General features: G+C 40.0%; 3 protein-coding genes across 9 annotated transcripts in view; 2 read left to right on the top strand and 1 right to left on the bottom strand.

The window, feature by feature from the left end:
• nSyb (neuronal Synaptobrevin) overlaps positions 1–8,172 on the bottom strand; it is a 29,173-nt gene extending 21,001 nt beyond the window's left edge. For all 3 annotated transcript variants that reach the window (XM_031976805.2, XM_076373658.1, XM_076373657.1), the window contains exon 1: positions 7,810–8,172. In XM_031976805.2, coding sequence (XP_031832665.1) covers positions 7,810–7,811 — 2 coding nt within the window. In that variant the 5' untranslated portion in view covers positions 7,812–8,172. The remainder of the gene's footprint in view (positions 1–7,809) is intronic.
• A 382-nt stretch (positions 8,173–8,554) lies between these two features.
• Syb (Vesicle-associated membrane protein synaptobrevin) lies at positions 8,555–10,889 on the top strand. 4 transcript variants are annotated; one of them, XM_031976807.2, is made up of 3 exons: positions 8,555–8,720; positions 10,057–10,391; positions 10,468–10,889. In XM_031976807.2, exons 1-3 carry the CDS (start codon positions 8,716–8,718, stop codon positions 10,518–10,520), a joined length of 393 nt encoding a protein of 130 aa, XP_031832667.1. In that variant the 5' UTR covers positions 8,555–8,715; the 3' UTR covers positions 10,521–10,889. The 4 variants fall into 4 exon arrangements, with proteins under 4 accessions (XP_031832667.1, XP_031832670.1, XP_031832669.1 ...); XM_031976810.2 differs by lacking the exon at positions 8,555–8,720 and adding an exon at positions 9,169–9,336; XM_031976809.2 differs by lacking the exon at positions 8,555–8,720 and adding an exon at positions 9,327–9,477.
• A 2,934-nt stretch (positions 10,890–13,823) lies between these two features.
• Positions 13,824–27,906, top strand: part of ClC-a (chloride channel protein 2) — a 59,507-nt gene continuing 45,424 nt past the window's right edge. Inside the window, exons 1-2 of one of the 2 annotated variants that reach the window (XM_031976947.2) lie at positions 13,824–14,337; positions 15,916–16,410. In XM_031976947.2, coding sequence (XP_031832807.1) covers positions 16,354–16,410 — 57 coding nt within the window. In that variant the 5' untranslated portion in view covers positions 13,824–14,337; positions 15,916–16,353. Of the gene's footprint in view, positions 14,338–15,909; positions 16,411–27,906 lie in introns of both variants that reach the window. The other variant, XM_031976946.2, reaches the window with a different exon arrangement.

The raw sequence follows: 27,906 nt of genomic DNA, 5'->3' as shown, positions 1-27,906 counted from the left end.
TCCGTACCACATAATGAAAGATATGGCCACAAAATGCTAAGTGTAATGTGTTAACTACTATACACTCAATTATTATTATAATAGAAAACAAGTATGTACGTGTACTAATGCAGTGCTCTTTTCATAATAATTGATAGAAAGGAATATTGCAATTGTAACTATACTCTTGTAATAACATTCTTGAAGATTTACATTCTTGAAAAACATTGTATGTTTTATCTTCTACGAACAATCTTTGATAAGTTCGAGTTGTTACTTGATTCATTTAATTCTCATATAAATTTTACTATATTCTAGAATTTCTGAAACATTAACGGAAGCATTTCGATTACTAATTTGGAATATCACGTTGATTCTGAAGAATCATTTATCTACCTCTATCTTGATTTGTTTTCTACTGAATCCCAAAGAATGTTTCAGTGAAACTTAAACAGAGCATGCAAAAAATAATAAAACATGAGCAGACTTTGAATATGTTTATACAGAAGAAAATCTTCAATCATAAATCCCATTGAAAAGGTAATCGTCCGCACGCTTCTACACGTGTGATCACGCGTAGCCGGAGCTACGGCCGGGAATGGGCAGAGCGTAAAAGGGCAAAGTTCGTGACACGGTTCCGAGAGCTGCGCGACCAACACGAAAACGCGCATTGTCTTTTCCCGACGGTGCTCGATACCGAAGCCGCTTCTCTCGCGGGGCGCAGGGTCTTCTAAGTCCCAATGACATCTTGCCATTCGAGGATTTTTCCAGAATGGTGGTCCAGATACAAGGAAATGGGGTTCGAACGGTTTCAAGGAAATTTCGTGTTCCATTGTATCGTGTTTGATCATATCCTAGAGACGATAACATTTCTTCATTGAGAATTTTCACTAGCGATTTTACGGATTTTATTGAAAAGATTTCGTTAACCCCAATCGTACCACGTGTTTTTATAACGAATCACACCACGATGAGATTCAGTCACTTATGAGAATAAAAGTAACGATTAAAATGTCATTGTCTCTGTTTATAGGGTTCAAATGTGAAAAGCTGAAAAAAACTTTCGGAAATGCAATATGAAATAATCAAAAAATTTAAGTAAAAAGTCCAAATGTGACTCGAAGTCACATCGTGGTCTGATTAGGGTTGAAGATGTTTGTTAACCCCTTGTCATACAATGACGAGTGAACTCGCGATGATTTCCAGATTAATTTAACAAAACTCAATGTTATTCGTTCCCCACAGATCAAAGCAAACGATTTTGCTATTATCAATGTATTCTCTTCAAATGATATTTCCACTTAAATTACAGAAAATTTCGTTGCACTTCCAAATTGTCGATAGTAGAATGCTCCACGAGCTCAGTAACGAAGGTAAACAATAAGCCAAGGGGTTAATATTGTATGAAGTTTGAGAAGAGATTTGTTTAGACATTACTAGTAGTGTTTAGGTATAAGAAACAGAGATTGAAACTCGAAGGGATTAAAGTAGGAACGTGTGAAATGTAATCATCGCGACTTCGAGGACGATAGAATTTTGTTTTCGAAGGAAAGAAGGGAACACGATGTCCGGAATTTGTTTAAGATCCAATGAAACGCGGTTATTGAAGTGGAAACGAAGTTGCCCGGCCGCGAAGAGGAAGACCTATACAAGGGAAAATGAGAATGGAAGAATTGGAGATCATCAGAAGCGTCTTCATCTGGATTCGAAGCTTCCCAGGGAAACGCTATGAGGAAGGCTCCTCGAGCTAGATATGATTCCCATGAATATGCAGATGAAGATCAGAAATGGAGCGAATGGAAATTGGGGAATTCGAAGGAAATTTTATCCGCTGGGTATATGAATGATGTTAGAATTTGATCTCTTGCCGAAGCAATTTCCGTGACTGCTGAGTTTATTTTAACCGAAGAGCCTGTGAAATTTATATAAATTAATTCTTAACGTTTCTTTAATAAATAATCGCGTCCTAAGTCGAGAATGTTGAAAGATGAAAAGTATTCGTCGGAAATGTGAGATATTTCATTTTTATTCTGCCTAGACTTTAAGCTCGTCTGACCTGATTGGGAATATTCCACTGGCAGCCGTTCGTATTTGATCGCATCGATAAAATCGCGCAGTTTAGGCTGGCAAAATGACGCCTCGAATATGACGATAAAATGATCCCTCCTCCTTCGATATTCTAGCTACATTCGAAGCTTGTCCGACCTCGTCAGGAATACTCTACTTGAGCTTATTAGTATTCGATCACCTCGATAAATTGAGCGGTCCCTGGAGACGAAACGCGAGCTTTGAATATAAAGATAAAATTAAAATCCCCCGTCTGTATTCTCGCCACGTTCTGTGCTTGTCTGACCTGTTTTGGGACAATCTACTAGCTATTTTACTGTCCATTTTCTTCTAAAAGATTGAACACAATTCTGTGCGACAAATTGTGGATATTCTCGATAAATAGAGGAAATGATCCTTTGAGTAATTAAAACTATATAATTCTCTGTTTTAAACGATCATTATAAAAGCGTCTGGTATAGTTAGGAATAATGTACTGTTAGATCCAGAGCTCGAAATTCGAATAATTGTATTATCGGAAATATAAAATCATTAATTGTATTGTTAGTAGTAATTAGTAATTGGAAGTGTATCGGATGGCGCAGAATGATCTCACTCGACAAATTACGATCGCGATACCCGACAGCCGAAGGATAATAGGGAGAAAATGAAAACGCGACGCCAACGCAAGACTTTCGTGATAATTAAACCAACGTCGGACGTTGTTTCAGAGAAAGGTCTTTCCCTGCGCGAAAGGTCAGCCGTATTTACGTGTGAAATACCTACGGTCAGGTGGATCAAATACCACCTGAGCTGATATTAACCTTTCCGTTTCCGCCTGGTTCTATTATTTCCGTCTTCCGTCTTTCCACTTTCTCGCCTAACGCGAAAACTTCTCAACAATGAACGGGCAACTTCGGAAAACAAGGGTAAGTCGGTTCTTTTAATGATCGAATCAACTTCTTAGCGAGCTTAACTCTTTGCACTCGAGATGTGACTTAATTCGATATAATCATCAAATTTCGTATATAATATTCAATTTTGTATAATGCATCAATACGTGAAATATTGAAAAAATTTCTTATTGACTTATGTATATTTTCTCATTATTTGGTTTCAAAGAATGTCGTCTATCTCATCGGAAAATGTTGAGTGTATCTAGTAAAAACTTTCGATTGCGAAAGGTTAAATGATGCTGATCGGTTGAATGAGATAAAGATCACAGAATGAGGAACAAGAAAGTTGAATCATTATTCTTCGAGTTTAAACGAAAGTCAGAAGAAATCGAAAAATTGAAAGATACAAATACTTCTATGGGAAATAATCTGCGATCTAAAGATCACAGAATGAGGAACAACAAAGTTGAACCATTATTCTTCGAGTTTAAACGAAAGTCAGTTAGAAGGAATTGAAAAGTTGATAGATACAAATACTATGGGAAACGATCGATAAAAGTCGATTTAGTACCTAGACTGAAATGTAAGTCGCTTGAAATTTTAATAAACGCACGTTTGTAGTTTCTATAAACAAATATCAATAGTCAGTTCGAGTGCTCGGTAGTTCTAGAGTTAAAGAACAATCGTTGATGTTAGATGATTAGGAAACGAGAATGGTGGCGGATTGAAAAGCGGTCGAGCGAGGTGCGGGTTTTATTTTTGGTTGCTGATCGAACCGACGAGTGGCAACAGTCGATCGATCCGGTATTCGAATACCGCGGGCGCATGGAATTTCGAGTATTCGCGTTTTACGGGTATTCGATCGGTATGCCCGGGATGCTTTTTTTAAACGCGAGTCGAGTCTTCTACCGGGAATACTGTTCTTCCACATTTTGAACGAATATCGTGAAAAATTTGATTCTTTCGACTCTCAAACGTTTAGAATAATTAAATTGCGTGCCAGATTAACGAATACAATGAGAATACCGAAACTAACGAGTGAAAAGGGAAAGAAATAGAAGAAACAACGATCGTTAACACTAGAACTACCGAGCATTTGATACGATTGAAATGTAATCGCTATGAATATTGTAGTAATAGATTATTTTCGGTTACTTCAGACATTCATTATAGTATTCAAGTGAAACAATTTATTTTCAAAATCATTTCGAATATTCAATGCTTTTAAGATATCAATAATTGCGAAACAGAAAAACTGAAACCAGTCATTTTGACTGATAGTTCTAGTGTTAAGTGAAATTTCTTTTAAAGACTAGCTTAAACGATCATTCCTGGAACATTTTTCCTGGAAACAAGAAAATTTCTCTGTTTCGTTATTATTAATTTTTTCCATTTTTTCGTCGAACTATCGAAGACCGGTTGCCAGGTTTCCAGGCTTTACGCGTTCGAGCGGCTTATATAATCGGATTAATATATCGATCGACGGGCCGGCCGACCTGTTATCGTCGTTATTGAATTTCTATCGAAATGGACGCGGAATAGTTCTCAGTGGTAGTTTGTTTATTAATCGCACGATCGTCGCCGAATTTCAGTGGGTAGCTTCGATTGTTGATCGAGTAACGAATGTACAATCGCTGGATCCTTGAACAGGATTCTTGATTGCGACAGGAGCTTCGTGGGAATGGAAACGGCGACGGTAATTAAATTTCTAATGAATTCTTAATTACACTGGAACAGGGGCATTAATGACAGTAATAATATTCGGGCTACAAGGGCGGCAAGGACGATCGTGGAAGTAATGAAAGAATTATCGATGATTCTAGCGGAGAAATAAATAATAACCAATGATTAATACTTTTAAGTCTACCAATAAATGAATCCGATAATTCTTTAGAAATATGTATTATAAAAATATATATTAATTCAACATAAAATAGTAAAGTTTCTTTGCCAATGTACAAACTAAAAATATCAAGAATATATCAATGAAATAAATTTTCCTTAAAATAAATTATATAAATGAAAAATTCAGTGAGTAATCGAAACATATCGATTAAGACGAATTCTAAATACAATGGGAATAGTAAAGATCGCGGCAATACTTAGAAAAATAATTAGAATAGGAACAAAGCGAGTGGATGATCCAATAAACAGGGGCAAAGCTTTTTACGGGCTGAATCGAAAGTCTTCTTCGAGTATCGATCGCAGGTGGCTCACGTGCGGCCCACACGGGAAGAAACTTTGCGTTTAAAAATGTCGGTTCGGTTTAAAAAAAAAATATAGAACAAAGTGTTCGCTCGCTTGGTCTAATTATAGAATCCTGTCGCGGCAACAGCTGACGATTGAAAAATTCCTTGGAAGGCTGGCGTTCCGTTCCACGCGATGATTAGTTAATTAGCGAAGTTGCCGAACGTTGGATTCACGACAAACGAGTTATTGTCTATCGGTTAGACAGTACGACAGAAGTTCGTAACTGCGTCTGCGGTTCCGGGGTTGTCGTGAATGTATAACCAACAGAGGGACAATCTACTTAGAGGCAGCCGCTGTTTATCTTATAGCGAAATAATGCATCGCGACACCGCGCGGAATCTATGCTCGCTTAAAGTAATATTAGACGAGTGAACTTTGTGACTTGTCTGACCTGTACAGGGACACTCTACTTATGCAATTATTGTCTACTTTCTACGAAACTTGAACAGAATGCAAATCGATAAGCTGGTTTAAGTGGTTCTGTATGTCGTCTAATCTATCATGAGAATCTTTGCAAACAAATGATTCGTATAGAATGTAAAGTATCAGTGAACCGATGGCTGTAATGAGTCTAGTAGGACGAATATTTCAACTAATAACGAACGAGAAGTTTCTTCGATTAATTCAGGAACGAGCCACTGGCGAGAATTTTGGGCATAGGAACGGACAGCGCGGTTTTTCATCGGGAAAGCCATAGAACATTTCTGCAAATGTGCTCGGCATTGATTATCTAAATATAGAAACAGCCAGTAGAACGTACAGTCCGGCGTGTTTCACAATTGATTGCCACCGGTACGTGTGTGTTCGCAATTAAGCCTCGCGATTTCACGGCTCGAAAAATATGTTGGCGTTCCTGTCCCACCGAGATAACATTGATTTCATCTCGATCCTTCGGCAAACATCCGTGTTTCTTATTTATCGCCGTGAACAAGTTTCTACGACACGTCGTATCTGATCGCGACGAAAATTACTTGTTCGAGTATTTGCACTGCACTTCCTCGACTTTCATTAAGAATATACTGGACCACCGTGAATCATGTTTATACATCAATCGTATTAAACGTTGAGAAATCTATTGAAGGATCTATGGATAACGTAGCTTTTCAAAATTCGCGAATCATTTCGTCGAAGGTCAAAGACGCGCTGATACTGATGATCTTTGACCCCCGACGAAGACAGCTGCAATGATGACCCGTAATAATTATAACCTCTCAGGTCGTGGAAGCGTGAAATCGTCGAATCGAATGAAGCATCGGTTATTCCTGAAATACGAGAGGTCAGTACTGTCTGTCTTTATCGCGAGCAACGGCAAAAATAAATTGACCCTTGCAGGTTTAACGAGACGACCCACGAAAATCGGAACGTTCGCGGAGATCCGCTTGAGAACAGAAACTTCTTTCGGAGATTGGATGTACGAAGTGAATTCGAATGAGTTCTCCCGGGGGAAAGTTTCGAGGAACTCTGGGGAACGATCGAGGATGAGGGACACACTCGAAAATCCCATGAATTCGTCGGTTGTGCCAATTGTTCGGCGTTCGATCGCGAAACAGGGGCACGCCGAGGCCCCAGAATTCAATGACCGCAATTCCACTGTCCGGAAGAAATCGGCTCGGCGGTCCGCTTTAAGCTTTACTGCACTTTATCGGAAATTCTGTCGTGTGTCGCGGACTGGCCGTGCAAGGGGATCGATTGCCGACAAAGGCCTAGGAAATTGCGTCTTAAAATCCGCCTTGCGGGCTTCGGTTCCTACGGTCGACCAATGGCTCGCGGTTCTCCATTGAAATGCCTAACGCGCACACGAAAACAATCCGTCGAACACGAATTTCCATTCGTTGCTCCGTACTCTGAGACAATAGTAAACCGATAGAATGCATAAATATTCCGTTATTACCCTAAAAGGCGACCATAATTTCTTGAAACACGAAGAAAACGGGGAACTACTCGTTGATACCGTTCTAACGATCTCAAAATCCAAATTGAACAACTCGGAGCTAAATACGGAAGAACTCGGGTTCAAATTTTCATCGGACACCTCGTATTCTGTGAGAAGAAACTATATAATCCAAACAATCATTAATATATACAAGATTCTATAGACTTCTATAGATTCCTTTCCGAAATCCGTTTCAAACATTAGCAACCCTGCCACCCATCACTTCAACCAGACCTATCTAATCTTCCACCCTCTAAACCGTTCCCCAAATTTTCCAGGAATGCCCCTTGTTTCCGTTCCACATCAAAACATCCAATAATCATTGTTAAAATTCAAAGAGAAAGGCTTCAATCCACGTCCCCTACAATTCACTGGGGTATATAAAGAAGCTCTTCAGCTAAGAATCTCCATTCCCGGTGACACACATTCGACGACGTCCAAAGAAGCTAGCCTACGGGTAGCTAAATCGAGTCCTGAGCAAAAATCGAGCCCCGGAGTTCTTCGTTTAACGATCCCTGCAAGCTAGAAGGTTCTGAAAGCCTTCGAAAGACCTTGGTCTCTAGCAGGTGGACGTTAAGCTCTCTGGCCAGAGTCGGACTCGCGGGAATGGTTCCTTAAACCGCGGTCTATTGCGAGTTCCTCGGTTCCTGATTATCCACGGGCGAAAATCACTGTGCGCGATGATTCCAGGTGGTTTCTACTCACATGTCGTTCGTCGCTCGCTTCTGGTTTCCTCGGCTAGAGCAATCCGCTGGCCTGGCAACCCCGTCAGATGACCGCGTACTTTTCACGAGTGACTGTCAGCGACTAGACGGCCGCGGTATTGATAAAATTTCCAGCGGCACCGCCGCGATATCGCCGCCGCTTCCACAGCGATACCTCGATCGACCACGGACCCTTCGAACCTCTTCCTCGCACCGTCGTTTTAATCGGCGATCCGCTAAACGCCCGCGTCCCCTTTCGATTCGACGTCGAGGAACCGCTCGCCGCAACCGATTATCAACGGAAAATTCGACGTCTCCAGCGTTTCTCGCGATTAAAAGTATTCCCCGATCGCCCGCCGAGGCTCCAGTCGATCTATCGAACCTCGATTCAAGGTTTCGAGACCCCGTTGCGCGCATGCACCGGAGTTTTCAGTCAATAAACGCGACACAGCTGCAACCCTCATGCGCAAACACACCCTGAAGCCGAGGACTCAGGGCTGTTCCCAGCGAGTCGCCGACCCTGGGGGTGTGTTTGAGAAAATAGGACAACGACCGGGTGTTGTTGGGAGATTTTTAGGGTGTTTGGAACCTTTTCTGGTCGTTTTCGGAGTTTTTGTATGGAGAATGAGGATTGTTTTTAGGGAATTAGGGGATAGCCGGAGGTGTTCTTAGAGGATGGCAGCGGGATATTCGCTTCGTAGGGTTGATAGAGTTGATTTTTCTTGTGGCTGTTTCGAGGGGAAGGTGGTACGGTCCTGGGGATGCGATGGGAGTGCGCGCACGAGCATCCGCAGGATATTTTATTTATGTTCTTTGCGATTTTTGCGGTGAGACCTGGGTGCCGTGAACTCCGCTCCGCGAAAATGTCGTCCACGGTTTGTGAAACGAAGGGAAAGATGGCTGGTTTATGCGGTGAGTTCATATTTAAATTGGAAATGATATTTTTTTGTTGTAGTTTTTGGGGGAATTTGTTCGTGATTTTTATTGAGAATTTCAACATTTCGATGGATAGGGGTAGTTTGTCTTGCGAAGACTGATTCTACTTAGTCGGTTATGTGTTGTATTCAGACATTGAATTCTTTTGGATTGTTTTTGCATTTTCAGTGTTAATGCTGATCTTGTGCTTCATTGTTTAAATTAAATTAATTTATTTATAGTTCAGGTGGAATTTTGTTTGACAATAGGAGACATTTATTCTAGGCAAGAATCATTCGAGAATCCTTCTTATGTCACGAAAATTCATGCTTAATTGAAGTTTCTAGCGACTAATTAATTGTTTAATTATAGTGTGTATCGGTATCATCGCATGAAACGTATGTTTATAGTTCATACGCTGTATCAAGATGGCAGCACTCGTACTATTCAAGATTAGGAGGTTCGAATCTTTTTTAAAAATTTACGTCGCATTAAATGCCACAAAAGAGTGATTAATGATGTTGTTTCGTGAATGAATGATTAGATTAGAGGAAGGAATTATTTATTGCGGTTGTGTTTAAAGAATATTATCAAAATAAACGTGACGTCATAGGTATCGCCATCTTTATCATGTGTCATTTACTGTTGTCGTGAAAGTGTGTTCGTCATCGAAACAAAGTTTGGAATACCTGTCATTTTATTTATAAGTAACTCGCATTCTCGATCGCTTCTTCTGCAGACCTCTTATTTTCATGTTAGTGCGTTAACCTTTTTCGTTACACTCAATAAACAAACGCATATATACTGGTACATTCTTTGAAATCTGTTTCAATTTAACGCTATATAATTTAACCATAGATACTCCTTATGTTTCTCTGCCGCTAATGATATATTCCTATTAAATTTATCTTTATTAAAGTTTTAAAAACAATGTCATAGTAACACGTGAGATTCCAGTAAATCTTGTTACTTTATAGTTTCCACAAGTTTTGAGGTTATGGGTGTGTACGGTAATTACCGTTTTACTGATTTTATGGAACCTTTAATTCATCAAACAATTTCTTCCTTACCATATTCTTATTAATATTTGCATTGCAGTAATTCTTAGTGCATACAGATAAACTATGAGATTGTGCTTTGTAATTAGTAAGTTTTATTTTTTCTTAACAATGAAAATTAATACAGGAAACATAGGTGCACCGTTTCACAGAATGTATTTGTGACTGAAGTATACTATTAAGAATTGTTTAATTGTGTCTTGTGTTTTATTATCAGATTGTTACATAAATTTATTGAAAAGTTTATCTAACATGTATATTTTTAATGATTACAGAAATATGGAAGGCAACAGTAGTTACAAAGAAGGAGAAATGGGTGGCCCAATGGGTGGTCCCCATAACCCACAACAAGCAGGGTCCACAAAGAAGCTGCAACAGACGCAAGCAACTGTTGACGAAGTTGTGGGGATAATGAAAGTAAATGTAGAAAAAGTTTTGGAAAGAGATCAGAAGCTCTCAGAGCTGGAAAATCGTGCGGATGCCTTACAGCAGGGGGCAACACAGTTTGAACAGCAAGCGGGAAAATTGAAAAGGAAGTACTGGTGGAAGAATCTCAAGATGATGATCATCATTGGCATTATCTGCGTGATCATTTTAATCATCATCATTGGTACGTAATGAACTATGCAATGTTTCTAATTTTGTAGACTGAATTGTGTTATCTCATTGTTTAATCTTTATGATAGCTTCGCTTGTGCCCAGCTCATCTTCGGAACCCACTAGTCCTGCTAATAAGTGATAGCATTATACCAAAGGGGATGTAATGCTTGGGTTGTTAATACTTGTTTTAGAACAACATTTAACTATGATGATGTAAGTGTTGGGCAAAACAACATTTAAGTATAATACAATCTGCAGTCTTATAAGAGAAACCACAATACTAGCCAGAAATATGTGTGTGCATATACACGCATATATATTTTTGAGACTTAAATTTATCTGAAATGCACAATAATTAGACTAACTGCAGCATTAATACGGGTGGCCTTTCTTTTTTTTTGTCGTAAAACTGTATACAGACAATACATTTCATAATGTTATCTTGTTAAAATGCTTACTGTACATTTATTAATGATATATAATATATAATATAACGTTTATACTTTTTCCCAATGACTTTTCAATGATTCAGGCTCCCGTTTAGCCTTACTCCTTGTCCAACTATCACTACCTAATAATTCACTTATTTCATTTAAAAAAAAAAGAAGTACCTATATAGAAGGAACGTGCATTTTACTATTCCTCCTATTTCACTGGAATAAATTCGTAAGTTTCAGTATAGAATAATTCCTTTTGCTTTAGTATAGTTCTTAGAACGAATTTCTCAATTTCCTTCGACAACATTATACCGTTTCATATGAATACATACGGGAGAACCCCTCAATCATCCCAATCATTATACAGAGTGATTCATGCTTATTGGTTTCTAGAAGTAACAAGGAAAAAGTTAAGTAGTACAAATTCATAATTAAATCATCACTTGAAGTAAATATTTCCCGAGACGTTTATTTTCCTCGTCATTATAATCATCATTTACCATGTAATTCAAATTCATAAAAATAATAAGAATGTTTCATTAGACATTAAGTCTTCTCTTACGATCAATTCAGCCATTTTTCGAGAAGCTATTCGCGACGAGCGAGCAAAGAAACGCGAAAGACGATAAATAAACGAAAATCTGCTTTTGTCTCGTCTCAAAGTCCGCCGCGATTGCTGCCTCGAACGTGCAACGTTCGAGATCATAAATATTCATGACTCTACGGTGCGAATGCCGTCGTGCTTATTAGTAACATCCGTTCCGTGCTACCGGCAACTCCCTAAAACTATTTACTTAGCTTCTCCAGGCGATGGATCCTTAAGACTATGAACTACTGTATTCAGCTTTGCTGGAGAACGCTTCCAAAAATGACTTTTTAATTTAATATTTTATTCGCAATATTGATTAATCATCGTATAATTGCATTAGTGAGTAGATTACAAAATTCATGTGATCTTTAACCAATTAGGTTCCTTTCAACTGCCAACTTTCCAGTAGCGCAGAATAGGTAGGGCTTTCGCCAGCCCTACCTCGAATCATAGAATAATGAAATGTCGTGTGACTGAGCGGGTTTTGTTATCGATGTTTGATCGAAGAAAAAAGAAGTGTGATATTGTAGTGAAGAAGATAGTGTGATTCATAGTCCGAAGAAAGATGCGTGATTGAGAAGAGTACGTTTGAAGAGAGTACACATCAGCGTGTGAGTGGAGGTAGAGAGAAAGAGGATGGTACGATTAGAAACAGAAAAGTATATTATTATATATGAGATAAACGAACGTATTGCGCTACCAATTTTATCCTGCTCTGGAAGATCTATTCTTTATCAGTCCCTATTTATTGGACAGACCTATCTGCGATCAAGCGAGTCAGCGGATCGAGACACAGGAACTACGTAAGTAAACGGAACGACTGAACGAACGAATGTCGCGCTCTTAAAAATAAAGACAGAAGAGGAATCTAAAGAGTAGTCTGCGAAACGAAGGAAACGACCCGGTACAAAGTAAAAGCGGCACCGGGGATAAGTTTACGGCGATTCGAGCCAGGACCGGGCGATTTGTTCGCGGTCCAAGTTTGAAAGCTCGTGCGCTCGAGCCGAAATGTCACGAGCGATACGAAATTAGTATGTGGTCGAGGGCCAATTAGCACTTCCCGTCGAGAATACCACCCCCGGAAGACAGCACGCGAGGGACGAGGCTGCGGGACACGTGAGACCATGGCCAAGGCCTCGATCCTCTCGATCGAGGAATCGTTTAACCTCCGCGTCGCTTACTTTCCTCGTTCCTTTCAACGAAATCTTGCAATATCGAAGGAAACATTCATGTGTATTATAATCCTGTTTAACACGTTCACGCCGGCGTGTACCACCGGTGGCTCACAGTAAGATATCACATTAGACAGTGTTGGCTCATTAGACGGAGTGTAGCATGAAATATGTGGCTCGTCAAGTGGTTTGGTAATTAGAAAACATTACCATATAGTTTTCGAATGAATTTACTTATTGATCATTTCAATATTTTTATCAATTTTGAGAATTCAGTCGCCAAATGGGAAAGAGTGGAAATTACAGCGCCGGTGTGAACGTGTTAAACGAAATTCTCAAGGAATGCCATTCTACAATCAACAGACAGATCATTCAATCCTTCGCCCTGCAACATCAAATTAAATTCTCAAGATCTAAAACTAGAAACAACTAAATTCCACAAATGTTCTTCGATACGAACATTACAATATATTCATCGCTCCATCAAACCAACTGCTAAATCTCGAAATTACAGCCAGCATAACATCAATGTTCAACCTTCAAAACAAACACATCTACAAATTCCCCAGTCTCCGATCAACACACAACCTCTTTAACTATCAAAGAACCTAGATTAAAAGATTAATATCAAATTCCCGAGACGTAGACACACGTCATCGGTACCGAACGCATTAACCCCATGATTTACTTCTCAATTATGATCGACATAACTATTTCATCGTTAATAATTCATCAGGAAAACGACGGATCGTTATACTTATTCTCTCTACGTTTACTCCGAAGGTGAACAATTAATAATAGAGAATTAGTATCTAATTAATATCCGAGAAACAGTAAATGCATTCATCAAATTCAGTTTTCAGTGCCGCACACTTAATTATAAAATCGTGCCCAGAAACGCAGTTCTTTTTGACTGGTTCAGGTCATGAAAAATCCTAAACAAAATCGATTTACATGTTATCTAGACTGTTACGTCATTTTTGTTCGATGTATTATCGAAGAATAAACAAATAAATGCATTAGTACAGTCCGTAAAATGGACGGCTATAGCCGTCGTCTTTCCTCGCGAGTCTAACGCGGTGTTACAAGTCAAGGGGTTAAAGTGTCCTCGCAGTGCAGAGTTGAACGTAGGCGGAACAGGTGCGAAAGAGGGGTATCGGTGACGGAGTCGCAAGAAGCGGCCGGTCGGTCACGTGGCCGAGGAAGGTTTCCGATTTTCCTGTAAACCCGAGGCAAGAAATCTCGGCCGCTTCATTCATACACCTATCAGTCGGCTGACGACCGTCCGAGCGGACAGTCGCTCGCGAAGCGCGTCTCGTCTCTCGGTGTCAGCGATATATCGCGGGTCAGACGACCCACGGGATCCTTCGTTCGCTTCGATCCTCGCTCATTTCTATTGGGAACGGGACCACGGTCACGTCCTACGTTCGGTTTCGTGAAATCGGCCGGTCCGTCGCGCCTAGAATTCCCCGCGACGAGATAACGAATCGAGTGAAAGTCCCGAATCGAATAATCGAACGTGAAAACGGGCACCGTCGAGCACGCGCTCGGGTCTCATCGTTGATTCCGGTGAACTTCGACCCCCCGCCGTACAGTTCAGCCGGTCATCCAGCGTGCTTCTCGTTATCGCGAATTTTCGTTCCTTGATTTCGATGATTCCCCTTTATTTTCGGTTCACCGGGTAAAGTGGAAGATCGGGAATCGATCCGAACGAGTGGACAAATACGTTAATTAAATAATCGGTTTCGTTTGTGAAAGGTGAGGATCGACGGGAATCGATTTTATGCAATGGGGATTCGAATAAGTTTACTGGATTTTCGTCGTAGTCTTTGGTTCGTTGAGATTGTTCAGATCGATTCTGTTTTGCGAACTTCGTCCCGTTGGTTAACGTTCAGAGAAATTCTACTTTGTTTCGGAGTACTATGGAAATGTGAATTCGTGTAAATATAGACGATCTAAATATTATCTTCGAGCCTGGCGGGAAGTTGTGGGATATCAAGCTTCTCAGAGACGGTGGATGAATTTATTGGAGCTTCAGGGATTCACTCGTGAGAACCGATTGTTGGAGTTCGCGATCCGCAGATTGAAAAATACAGTTCGCGCGAGAGAGGTCGAGGAATTTTTCGTTTAGACTACGAATTAACGTGTTCCTCCGGGAGGAGAGAAAGTTTTTCTTCCGTTTCGAATCGGCGTTCTTGATTTTCTTACGCGGGAGTTATCTTCATAGACCACGCGATCCTTATTACCTCTCGTTAATTAAACATTTCAATACTGACCTTCGGTTCGACGCAGAATCAGCTCGACAAGTCCGTGCCATTCGACGATTGTCACGACAAATTGGAAGAAACAGTTTATGTGCCCCGTCGTAAATATTTACGCAACCGCAGAAAAAAGAAGTCCATTACCGTTCACCGTGAAATTAACATTGTACAACACAATACCGCGCGGATCTCATTTATCAAATTTTATATCCGCTGAAATAATCGCGAGCCAATGATAAAAATAATCACCGCCGCGGACAGACGTAACTCGACACGATAAACAGAAAACTTGTCTCACCCCATAGAAACGTACATCGGTCCACTGATTATTTCATTGACTTTATATCCGAATGTCTTGTATATCAAAATTATTATTCCCTATATCTACTTAAATATCAATCGAATTAATAAAAACGACAATCAGTCATAGACTCATCTTTGAACAAAGCAAAAATCTTCTTTTTACCCCATAAAACCATCCCGCGGTTCCTCTCGATCATCCGCGGAAGTGTCCGGCACCGTTCTCTCCCGGGGGACAATTTTCGAGCTGAGCGTGCCAGTGGTGGGGGTTTGTTTTCCTCGGCATCGTTCGACAGCCGGTGAACGCGGTCTCTCGGCGTTCCGCTCGCAGCGGCGGGCGTCAGTCCGTCTCCGGAACCGGCGAAGCGGTCTTCTCCGAATCCGCGTGCGCGTTTCCTCTCCGTTTCTCTCGACCATGCTCTTCCGTCGCCGTGAAAATTGGACGATCGCGAAGCTGCACCATCGCTCCTCTTCGAATCATCGCTAGAGTTCAAAGTTCACGGAGGGAAAACTTGACGAGCAACTGCTTCGCGCGTGTCACGTTCGTGCCACGAATTTCCCGCGCGTTTTCTCTCGAATTCTCCGAGTTACGTCTATAAAACGTTAAATTTCAACGATCGTGCCGTACGATCGACGATCGCAGAACTCTCGCTGAAATAGAAGGAAAGACTCGAACACCTGTTCACGAATTTCCGCGCGTTTCTCCGTTTCAATTCTATTCGCCCATCGCCATCGGAAATCGACGATATTGAAGCCGTACGATCGACAGTTGCAGAATTCTCACTGAAATTCGGAGTCGGCGGAAGAGAAAACTTCAGGGACCAGTTCCGCGCGTGTGCAAGTTCGCGACGCGTACGATTTCTTGCGCGGCGCGCGCCTGTCCCTTATCTTGGTCTTCATGAATATTGAGAAACACGAGCGAGCCGGCTGCCATTGCCATTACCGTTCGTTTTCCGCGCGATGAGAGGGACACGCCGCGAAGAAAGTGAGCGAGGATCGTCGACAGGATAAGTAGGATTAAATGCGTCCCGGCCGGAAGCCGAACGGCGCCGGAAGAGGAAGAGCCGGCCAGAGGAATCTCGATCTGAATCGATCGCCTGCCTGGGATATCTAGGATACTCCTCTCCCCTTTTTTATTTGTCAACCTGTTGGACCACCCTTTTCTCGGCGTTCGTTGAATTTCGCTCGAAACGCTCGAAGAGGAACAAGCAAAATGGCGTCCAACGGCGAGGGCGACGAGGATTACGGACTGGGGTACCAGAACACTTTGGTGAGTCTTTGGTTGGTGTCGGTGAACCTTGAAATGTTCAATGTCAACTTAAACCCTTGTCTTACGACTTATTTCTCAGACATGATTGGTTCGACTACTTTGTTAATAATTTATTGAAAAGACATATTCTAGACGTGTTCTACGCCTATGATTATTCCAGATAATTCTTGATAAGAGAAGAATAATATTCCATTTGAACTGTTCTAAGGCAAGGGGTTAATAATGGTGTTATTGAATTATTCGGTAATCTTGGTTTCGATCAGAGAACTGTTCGTTTCCGGGATGATCGGGGCGGGGAGCGCTCGTTCGATCGCACTGAATGATCCGAACGGTTTTGTTTATGTCATTGAGAGGACACGATGGGGAAATTGCGCCCGATGCTCGGAGTTTCGTTTCGATAGGGAGTTGCGACTAGGAATTGTATTTCTGTCTCGAAGGTCGAATAATAGAAACAACGATAAGCGGGGAAGCGTATTTCCAATCTTTTACGCTCTTACTTGTTTGTCACTGTACGCGATGCTGCGTTACGATCCACGAATAGGGGAATAACAAACCGTAGTAAAAAGATTGTCAAAAACTGGACACCCGTACATACTTCGATATACTCGAGTTCAATTGTAAATCTTGCCTTTAATATCAATCTTCCAAAAATTAATATTACCAAAAAAAACTAAGAACCAGAAACTGAATACAAAAGTCTCCAGAAATAACAATCTTCCGAATTCAGTCTACAAATTTCACCTTTAACCCTTCCATTGCAAACGATTCATCCCCTAAACAAGATCGCCAATCGTTCGTCTTGAGTTTCCAGTCTCTTAACCAGTTAACTGTGGAATTTAGTTGGAAAACCTCTCCTTCCGCGCAGTAAAATCGAAAAATGGAGCGTGTACTCGTCGAACGCAAAACGAATGCACGTAGAGTACATTTTAATGAAAGATCAAAGCGAAACAAAGAATTACATGTTTATGTGAAAAAATGAAGAATTCATCGCTGAAAGAATCAGTATCGTGTCAAGCTTCACGATGACGTGTATACTCGTCACAGTTAACTGGTTAAGGGATGAATCGTTTTCAGAGTGAATTTCCGGGTTCGCCCAGCGAATCGACTCACATTTCTCGGCTCGGCGGAGTCGCGGAGTGCTCGGAGACGAGCGGCAAGGGTTGCAAACCTATTTTCATGTTTATTCTTGGCCGCGGCGCGCCGCTAGCCGCGAATAGTTCGGTTCATGGCGCGATTTATACGTCTCTGCGGCCGCGGTCGCGCCGAGACTCGCCAATCCACGTGCTCCCACTTTCGCCGCGATCATTTTCACGCGGATCTGTCTGCCCGTCCGTCCTCGCGGACACTTCCATGCGTTCAGCGGCCGTTCGGCCGTATCGTCAGCTGATCGACGGCCCACGCACGCGATGATCGACCTTTGCGAATTTATCGGATTACAACCGACCATGCGATCGCGTCCCCCGTGCTACCGTGCGCTTCGATGTAACCGTGGATCATTCCGGTTGCTTTGATCGCTGGATTTATTGAATGAATCAGAAATACTAATTCTCGCTTCCTATGCTTAACACTAAACCTATCGAGCAGTTAAATTCACTTTTTGAAATTCCTCTATAGCAACTTCGGGAGTGCATTCATCGAGACATTAATTGATTGATAATTCAGTATACGTGTTACTAACTCAATTTCTTGAATAATCTCTTAGAGATATATCTGTCATCCTTTTAATAATTGCAAGAAAAAGAAACCAGGAATGGGTCATTTTGACTGGTAGGTTTAGTGTTAATCATCGAGCCGTTTTTTAGAGAGTGGTGTAAGTCTTTCCTTACACTGAGATGTTTAAGGGTTCGAAGTTGAATCAACTTAAACATATTAACAAACGTTAATCGATTCGGATGTTTATAAAATGGACTTATTAAATTTCATTATGTAGTGGTAATTAATGAAGTCGAAGAAAATAATCGAGTTTTTAGGTACAAATCGAGTTATCCTACTTTCGAAGGAAACATTTTTGCGATAACATTTTATAGTTAACCCTTTGCACTCCAGAAGTTTTTCACCGGAAATATTCAATGTTTTCTAATGAGATACAGATGACATTTTCTCAGATTGAATTAAGAAATCTCACATGCATCGAGGAAGAGAACTTCTTTCAATATTTCCTACATTGATGCATTATACAAAGTTTAATATTAAATATCAAAGTTTACAGTTTTGCTGTGTCAAATCATTTGATGACTTAGAGGAGCCTCTGGAGCGTGAAGAGTTAAGCTTCGTTTGATTCGTGAGGATATCGTACGCTATCGAGTGTGCGATTACAAATATAAAAAGAGGATATCTCACGAAAACTTTTTCTAAGAAAAGGACATGTATCACTTTAAAAAAATTGCCTCAGTATTGGAAAAGTACAGATTTCTGTTTTATAGAGTACCAAATGAGGAATAAGAATAAATGATTAAATAAGTTATTCAGCGGTTCCAATGTTGAAACTGATTATCTGTAAAGACTGGAAGCTCATAAATGAAAGTTCGGTGATTATCGTTGATCTCAATACTCTTCTTCAATAGCTTCTCGCGAACGATCCGAAACAGTCAGGTGGTTTTCCATCGCTAGAGTAAGCTCTCCAGTTATCTCTTATCTAGAGTCACGGCTTTGCTTCAATCAATGCGATGCATGCACATTGCTCCGACTATTAAATCCTCATAGCACACGATATCTATTCGCAAACTTGATAATCACTCGTAAAAATCGCATTCTGGCTCGTCGCTCTCGACGAAACTGAGGTTACGTTGTTTCGATCGCGCCTCCAGATCGAAGAATTGAATCTAACCCTTTGCTGACGAGTGTCGACATTTCGGCGAGATTAAATGTCCATATTCGAAAGAGTAACTCGCAAACAAACTCAAACAATTACTCAAACAGCAAGAGATCAGTGTATAATTTCTTTTCTCTTCATTATTTAAGCAATCGATATATAACTTCATCTGCTGAAGGTTTCGTATATTTCAAAGAAACTTCGTCCGCAAAGGGCTAAAATCGCTCGACGATTCGATGGTCACGATAAGAAAGTGGAAATGTTGTTCGATCGTACGAGATCGAACCGTGTAAATGTTTTCACGATGATCGTTCGGTGCTTGGCGTAGTTTTGGATGACTAACAATACGCTGGTCTCGGCCACCCTCGTAACGAGCCGCGATTTTGCAACGGCAAAATTATTTTCGCGTCTGCCAAGTCGCCGGGGATTCGCAGACAGAGTTATTATGTATCGGACGCGAAGACAATGCGGCCTCGAGTGCGCGACCGTCACTTTCGAAACGGCTGCCGCTGAATTTCGGGGCAGCTTGCCATTTTTCGGCTTTGTTGTTCCATCGTGCTGCTCGTGAAACTATTATCTCCGTACCGAACCTATTTCCACGGAGTCTCTGACATTCCCTATTCAAACATTGTCCCATCGTGTAACTGGTCCCTTAATTAACCACGACAATTCAGACGTCTAGAATGATTTAACGAAGACTTTTTATCGAATCGAGTGTACTGAAACCTGAAACGCCGAACGTCGCGCGAGATGCAGTTCCTTGATCCTCGAAGATCGAGGCTAGACAAAAACGATCCAACACCGTCGTAACAGTTATCGGCAGACAAAAAAGGAACAAAACCGGTAAATTGCATCCTCGCGTTCAGGTACCCCGCGCCTTCTTCTTTTTCTCGTCTTTCTCCGATGTGCACATGGCAGCTAAAACTTTCTCGTCAATTCTCTAACATCGCTCGAGTTTGGCGAACACTTTCGTATTAGTGCAATTTACTTTTTGCACTCGCAAAGTACTCGTTTTCTGATGGTATATAGATGATACTTTTATTAATATATAAAAGAATCGTACATAAATTAAGGAAGGTATCTTAATTCAATATCTTATGCATTAACAGTTAACTTGACGAGTACACACGTCATCGTAAAGCTTGACGTGATAATTCTTTCAGCGATGAATTCTTCATTTTTTCACATAAACATGTAATTCTTCTTTGTTTCGCTTTGATCTTTCATTAACCCTTTGAACTCTGTAGGCTCCAATATTGCACCAGTTGTAATATTAAATATTTTAATGAATCTTAAAGAAACTACCCTAAAATTATTCGATTTTCACATCCAAATTTTGTACTGAGAAGGAAAAAAAAGGTCAAAGAAATGTTATATTTCTCATTTTCGCTATGAATACTATAAAAATTAGTTGCAATTGCTCATATATTACAAAACAACCTGGAGTGCTAAGGGTTAAAATATACTCTGCGCATTCGTCCTGCGTTCGACGAGTACACGCTCCATTTTTTATTTTATTGCGCAGAACGATTTTTCCAATTAAATTCCACAGTTAACTGGTTAATGCATCGTATGGAATTGAATAGCAAATTTTGCGGTGTAGCCGCGTTCGAGTTTTCGATACTCATTTTCTTCGTCTCCTTCTTCATCCTATTCTCCCTCCGGTTGCCACTATAGTCACCAGATAAAAGAGCATTATAAATCACGCGAGCCGACCCTGAAACCGATCGGAATGCGACTATTCCGTTAGGTGGAAGAACCACCGAGAAGACCGCGTGCACGCGTGCCGCGTGAAACTTCTTTGGTTCAGCGGGAACGTTTTCCCGCGTTTTACTGTTCATTCATCCCTGAGCGTAGTACGCGTCTCGTACTACGGCCCATTGACTAGTCACCGCAGCGTTATCAATGGGCCACCCATGGCGTTCCCGCTGCAATCGCTCACGAAAACTCGGGTTACACGTTGTTGCGCGTTGTTGCGCATTGTTGCGCATTGTTGCGCATTGTTGCGAGGAAAATTTGCCCTTCCAGCAGGTTCGGCGAAGTCCCTGAACGAAGCGAGAATCTCGTTCTCGTGGAATCTTAACACTAGAACTACCGAGCATTTAATACGTTTGATATGTAATCTCTATAAAAATTGTAATAATAGATTATTTTCAGTTTCTTTGGATATTCGTCATAGTACTCAAGTGAAACTATTTATTTCCAAAATCATTTCAAATATTCAATGCTTTTAAGGTATTAATAACTGCGAAGCGAACAAATCGAAACCAGTCATTTTGACTGTTACGGTAGTTCTAGTGTTAGTACAATGGATCGCAGATCTTCGTAGAACTGCAGAAAACGAAGTTCAAACCTGAATTTCTGTTTCGTTCGACGGAAGAATTGAAGGAAACTAATGTTACTGTAGAAATTACGGAAGAATTGAAGGAAACTAATGTAGAAATTACGGAAGAATTGAAGGAAACTAATGTTACTGTAGAAATTACGGAAGAATTGAAGGGAACTAATGTTACTGTAGAAATTACGGAAGAATTGAAGGAAACTAATGTAGAAATTACGGAAGAATTGAAGGAAACTAATGTAGAAATTACGGAAGAATTGAAGGAAACTAATGTTACTGTAGAAATTACGGAAGAATTGAAGGGAACTAATGTTACTGTAGAAATTACGGAAGAATTGAAGGAAACTAATGTAGAAATTACGGAAGAATTGAAGGAAACTAATGTAGAAATTACGGAAGAATTGAAGGAAACTAATGTTACTGTAGAAATTACGGAAGAATTGAAGGGAACTAATGTTACTGTAGAAATTACGGAAGAAATATTCTTGAGTGGGTTATATCTCGAACGACGTACTTTATTTCGTTACATTTTTGCACACCTTTTTGTAGACATAAAATAAAACGAAACGGCTTGAGAATCTATAAAGTCGGCTTTTATTGTGTTTTGTACCGTGGCTTGTTTCGACGTTTACGATACCTGGAAAATTACGAACGTCACTGTGACGAATTGAACGCAGATCTCAGGGAAATCGGTTGTTGCGTGTCGGCGCGTTATCTTTGATCATCGAATTTTCTCAATTTTCTCCAATTCCCTCAATTTCTCAATTTTCCCATTTTTCTCGTTTCCTTAATTTCTTCATTTTCTGAATTCTTTCGTTCTTCAAATTCTCTCAATTTCTCAATTTTTCCATTTTTCTCATTTCTTTAACTTCTTCATTTTCTAAAATCTTTCGTCCTCTCAATTCTCTCGTTTTCTCAATTTTTCCGTTCTTCCAATTTTCTCATTTCCTTAACACTAGTTGATGTTTATTCTAAACTTTATTCTATTTTTTCTAGAAAACTACGTCGTCTATATAAATCACGAAAATTATAACTTCAAAAGCAGACTATTGCAACGCGTATTCGCATAATTGCACGAATCAAAATCGACTTAACCCATTCGAGACGGCGATTTTTTTCGAACACGGTCCCCAGGAGCGAAATTCTGTCACGGGGTTTTCGAATTAAGTTTTTTAAAATATCTAGACGATAGTGATAAAAACTCAATTTTCTTATTGTTGGTGAGTATGTTTATTTTGTTTTTCTATACTTTACAGATACTATTAATTTAAAAAAAGTCTTATCTCGACGACTACTTTACTCAGAATAATTAATAAATGTTCATTATTATTATTGCACACACGGTGTTCAACCGGTTTCGAATGGGTTAAACTGATACTAAATAAATCGTTAAAAAATGCAATAACCGTCAAATCGACGGGTTCCGTAAATCCAGTGTTAATCTCTTGATTTTTCCAATCCCCTGATTTTCCCGATTTCCACGAAGTTCGAAAGGAACCGAGGATCTCGCCAGCGGTCACGTCACCGGGTATTAGCGTCGATTATCGCGATCTCTCGCGACGTTTGAAGTTCCGCCGATCGATCTTCGATTTTTCCGTGTCCTCGCGACGAACGATGCAATCGTCGCTTCCACCCCTCGCGTTTTCCATCGGTTCCTCTTATTTTCTCGCTTCTCTGGTGTCCCATGAAGAGTTAGATAACGTAACACGATCGAATATTGGTGACGCAACCGTCGGGCGACCGTTTCGCCGATCGGTCCCGTCGAACGCGAAACCGACGGAGTTTCGTCGACGCGACTCGGATTCCGATCTGGATTATGCAATTCCTGCGCGGCTGTGAACAGAAACGTGCCCGTGCAGCGAGGAACAAATTGTTTACAAGCTGCGCCGGTAGAAGATTCTCGGATGATAAGATCCTCGGTTGGCATCGATCGTCATTCTGTTTCGTTGGCAATGGAAATTTCGTGCGTTTCGATCGATTCAATTGTTGGAACGTCGCGTTCCTTCGAAGCACCTCGCTGCTTGTTTTGCAATAATTATATCGCCAGATATTTGAGATTTTATCTTATTTCACCGATTGATCCTTGATAGGTCGATATTGAATATATCGAAACGAATCGTAGAGAGATGAACTATTCAAATCAACTATGATTTCAATTATTACGTGAACTGTTACTGCAATCACCACTATCTCAATGATTATTCAGCGGCAGCAATTCTCAACTATTAAACTATTGCAAATACGTTTAATCCTCGGGACGCTGAATTAATCCTTTGCGGACGAATGTCGACGTTTTAAAATGAAATGTTCCTGTTTCGGAGATTGAATCGCAAACAAATGATTTAATTACTCAAACAGCAAGAGATCAGCGCGCTGTTTTTCCTATTATTTAAGCAATTGATATATCACTTAGCTTCGTCCGCTGAAAGGCATTATCTGATGCAATATTGCGTCCAAAAATTCAAATGAAGCTTCCAAATAAATGAATTTAATACTATAAACGTAGTAAACTTAAAATTAAATTATTAATATATAAATTAATAATCCAATAATTATATACATTAATTAAATTCTCTTCGAAGCAAATACAATTATAATAGAAGATGATCTGAAAGGCATTATCTGATGTAATATTGCGTACAAAAATTCAAATGAAATTTCCAAATAAATTAAATGTTCCTGTTTCGAAGATTGAATCGCAAAGAAATGATTTGATTACTCAAACAGCAAGAGATCAGTGCGTTGTTTCTGTTTTTCCTGTTATTTAAGCGTATATATCATTTATATATCATTTAGCTTCGTCTGCTGAAGATTTTGTGTATTTCAAAGAATCTTCATCCGCAAAGGGTTAGAGAGATTCGTTAGTCATTGTGGATGATCCTTTCTATCAAAGCGATTCTTTTTCTCCAGCCAGCAACGCAAACTCGATGTAACATTGAATCGAGACGGCCGCGATGCAATTGCATAATACGTATAAATATGCAGGCGGAATTGGCGGCATCGATCGCGGCGCTCGTCTAAACGAGTTATCGCGGCGATTAGACGATTTCTAATTCGATTCCGAGGCGAAACCGATCCCGGTTATTAATTGCGTTAACGACGCTCGATCGGTTCGTCAAATCAATCCTTTATCGCCCGGCCTACACGCGTTTCCCCGATGAAAGTTCGTGATTAACGGAGTCCCGTGATCGACGCCAGCCACCGACGAAAGTAAACATCATAAATTTCATCGTGTCCGATCGTAATTCAATTTTTTGTCGGTTTCGTTTCGTCCCCGGGAGAGTAAACACTATACACGCTTCGATCTCCTCGCGTTTCTTTATCGGCGTGGTGGTCGTTGCTCGAGGAATCGACGCAGTAGAGGTTCGAGCGAGAACACCGAAGCGACACCCGACAAAAAACGAACAATTAGATTGCGGATAGAGAAGAGAATGCTATCGAGCTGTTTTTTCAGCAGAGGGATTCGATTTATTCTCGGTTTATTGCGTTTACGATGGGTTCGAGTCACAGTGTTGCACGTGAGAATGGATGTTATACGAAAGAATGTATTAATTACGTTGCAGATTAATGGGCTCTGCCAATGAAGACTTTAATACTGTGTCTCGAATAAAGAGGATCGATTAGTATTTTATATACGTTGTTGTTGCTGTCGTTAGATGTTATTGTGCACGTCTGAGGTCCGCGAAATCAATTAAGTTTATTATATTACTTTCTGACGTGAGGCCCAGGATTTTATTAGAATTTATTGACTGAATCTATTCACCATTTGACGTAACACGCAGATATATAAGAGTCAATTAATTACATTTGAGATTCAGATAAGAATTTTGATTAAGTATCATTTCGCGTGTACAAGCTGCTCGAAGATAATTCGACGCAACGCAACGCCGCTCGCGGGAATGGAATCATTAAATTAATTAGATCGTCGATTAAGATAGCGATTTTCTTTTTATTAATTGTTATTTTTAGTTGGGAAGGACCTCGAGGGGAATTTTTCGCAATGTCCAGTAATAATATCGAAAATCCGGGGATAAGGATAAATTAATTACATTGCTGATTAAGATAAGAACTTCATTACGTATTATTCTACTTAGAGTCGTGATTTATTCTCTCCTGGATTCATAAAATTACTGCCCAGGCGCCGGTTCGAGTCAATTTGACGCGATATTGCGCATAATAATCGGGACGGAGTTTCTGAATAAATTGATTTGATCGTGACTTGACACTAGAATTTTATTAAGCTGAATTATTTCGTTTCGAAATTTAATTTATTCTTCTTGGAACGACATCCTAGAAATGAAACTTGAACAAAATTCCATGCAACATTGTGCCCAAAAATTCAAATGGAACTGCCAAATAAATTAAATACTATGAACCAACAATAATCATCAATTATGAATTAAACTATTAATATATAAATTAATAATCCAATAATTATATACATTAATTAAATTCTCTTCGAAGCAAATACAATAATAATAGAATATGTTCTGAAAGGCATTATCTGATACCATATTGCGTACAAAAATTCAAATGAAGCTTCCAAATAAATTAATTTAATATTATAAACTTAGTAAATTTAGAATTAAATTATTAATATATAAACTAATAATCCAATAATTATATACATTAATTAAATTCTCTCCAAGGCAAATACAATTATAATAGAAGGTGATCTGAAAGGCATTATCTAATGCAATACCGTAATCGAAGCACACCGCTCGATCACGTTAATTCCATCTCGAATTAAGATAAAAATAATATAAATCGTGCCCTACGTTATTTTCCCATTCGCTCTCCGTCGGGATTAACGAAGAACGATGGCTGACGAGCCCGTGGACCGTCGATCTTCAAGGATCGGCCAGCGGAGCAGCGAACTCGGCAACGAAATGTACAAGTCTAATTATCGGCACGATTAGCTTGACGGTTGTATAAACCCGCGGCCTTGGGAGTGAGCTACGACGATAACGGTTCCGATAGAAGATCGCCGCTTCCTATCGTCGACGCCGCGAGCCTCACGCACAGGCTCGGTTTTTCGGACGATAATCGAGATCTAGAGCGATCCGAGTCCACAGGAGAAAATCACTTTCATTCATGATCGAAAACGCGAATTTTCCTTTCCTTAACACGTTAAATGTCGTGTCAGTCATCGATCACTGACGCTTCTGAATTACTTAAATAATAATCGATGTCGAATCAAAATGTTTAATAACATAACTAAGTTGATAATAGTGTAATTAGTTGATAAATGCTACTTTTCTTTGCTGAAAAGGATAACTGTACAGAAAAATGGTCGAGATTTTCGTGGCACTTGAACTTTGCACATCTTTAAGCAACTTGAATCAACGAATTCTCTGTTTTTTAAAAGTTTGTACATTTTGGGCAATTTTGGAGGTTTAGAACGTTCATCTTGTTAATTTCTTTCCTTAAGCGTCGTATATTTCTAGAGAACTTCAATAAACGAATTGATAACTTGAGAATGTTCATTTTGATAGATTGTTTCTATTGTAGTTGAAATGGTTTCGTTGGGAAGAGGAAAAGAAACGATTGTTTAAGGATAATTAGTATCTGGAAGTATCAAGAAGCGGAAGATGATATTTTGATTGTTTTCGCTGAGGTTTGGTTACGTTTACGTGAAGTTTATATACATTAGAATCTTGTAATTATCGAAATTTTCTTGGCGGAAAGGTATAAATTGTGTTTCCTCGTGATAAAGAGCACACCCGGTACGTGACGACTTTGGCATACATAACCGGAATACAAATATTTACAAAGTGTAATAACTAGCAAGTGATAAACCGACTGACAGTGAACCTAATCGCTCGAATTTTCGAGGTGTTTTCCACTTGCCTCGCCAATTTTTCATCGTCCTGAACTTCTGCTGACTCAAGAGGCTTTATTATTCGCAGAATTTTCGATTGGATTGTTCGCTAAGTCAGTAGTAAGTTGATCCTTTTCATTTTCCCCTCGCGATTATGCATTTTCGTCGACTTTACGTATTCCTCGCGTCGCGTGCCAGAATTTCCAATGAAAATTAACGTTAACACTAATCGTATGCACGATAGTGTACCCGTTATACGCAGATATTACTTCTGCATAACTCAAACGATTGCCTAAAAAATACTGCAACGAACAATGAATTCTAACGAGAATCTCCGTCGCAAATCAAACTAGATTATTCGACTTAATTGTAGTTTCAAAATCGTGGCGTTTGCATAAAGATCCATAGTCCACGCCTGCGCGCATGCAAATCCGGCGCATTAACGATCAGCAATCGGCGCTGATGCAACCTGCTTTCAGCTGTTGCTGCAGGTATTATGATATCATTAATTGGAAGAATAGT

Source organism: Nomia melanderi, chromosome 14 (genome assembly GCF_051020985.1).
Source record: "Nomia melanderi isolate GNS246 chromosome 14, iyNomMela1, whole genome shotgun sequence".
In the NCBI taxonomy this organism is placed as follows: domain Eukaryota; kingdom Metazoa; phylum Arthropoda; class Insecta; order Hymenoptera; family Halictidae; genus Nomia; species Nomia melanderi.
The sequence above is the reverse complement of the archived record's forward strand: the minus strand, read 5'-3'. Positions and strand labels throughout refer to the sequence as shown.

Excerpts from the sequence above, each read along its gene's own strand:
- Syb (XM_031976807.2), top strand. Across the intron at positions 10,392-10,467 it reads CATTTTAATCATCATCATTG|CTTCGCTTGTGCCCAGCTCA; the intron begins GTACGTAATGAA and ends TCTTTATGATAG.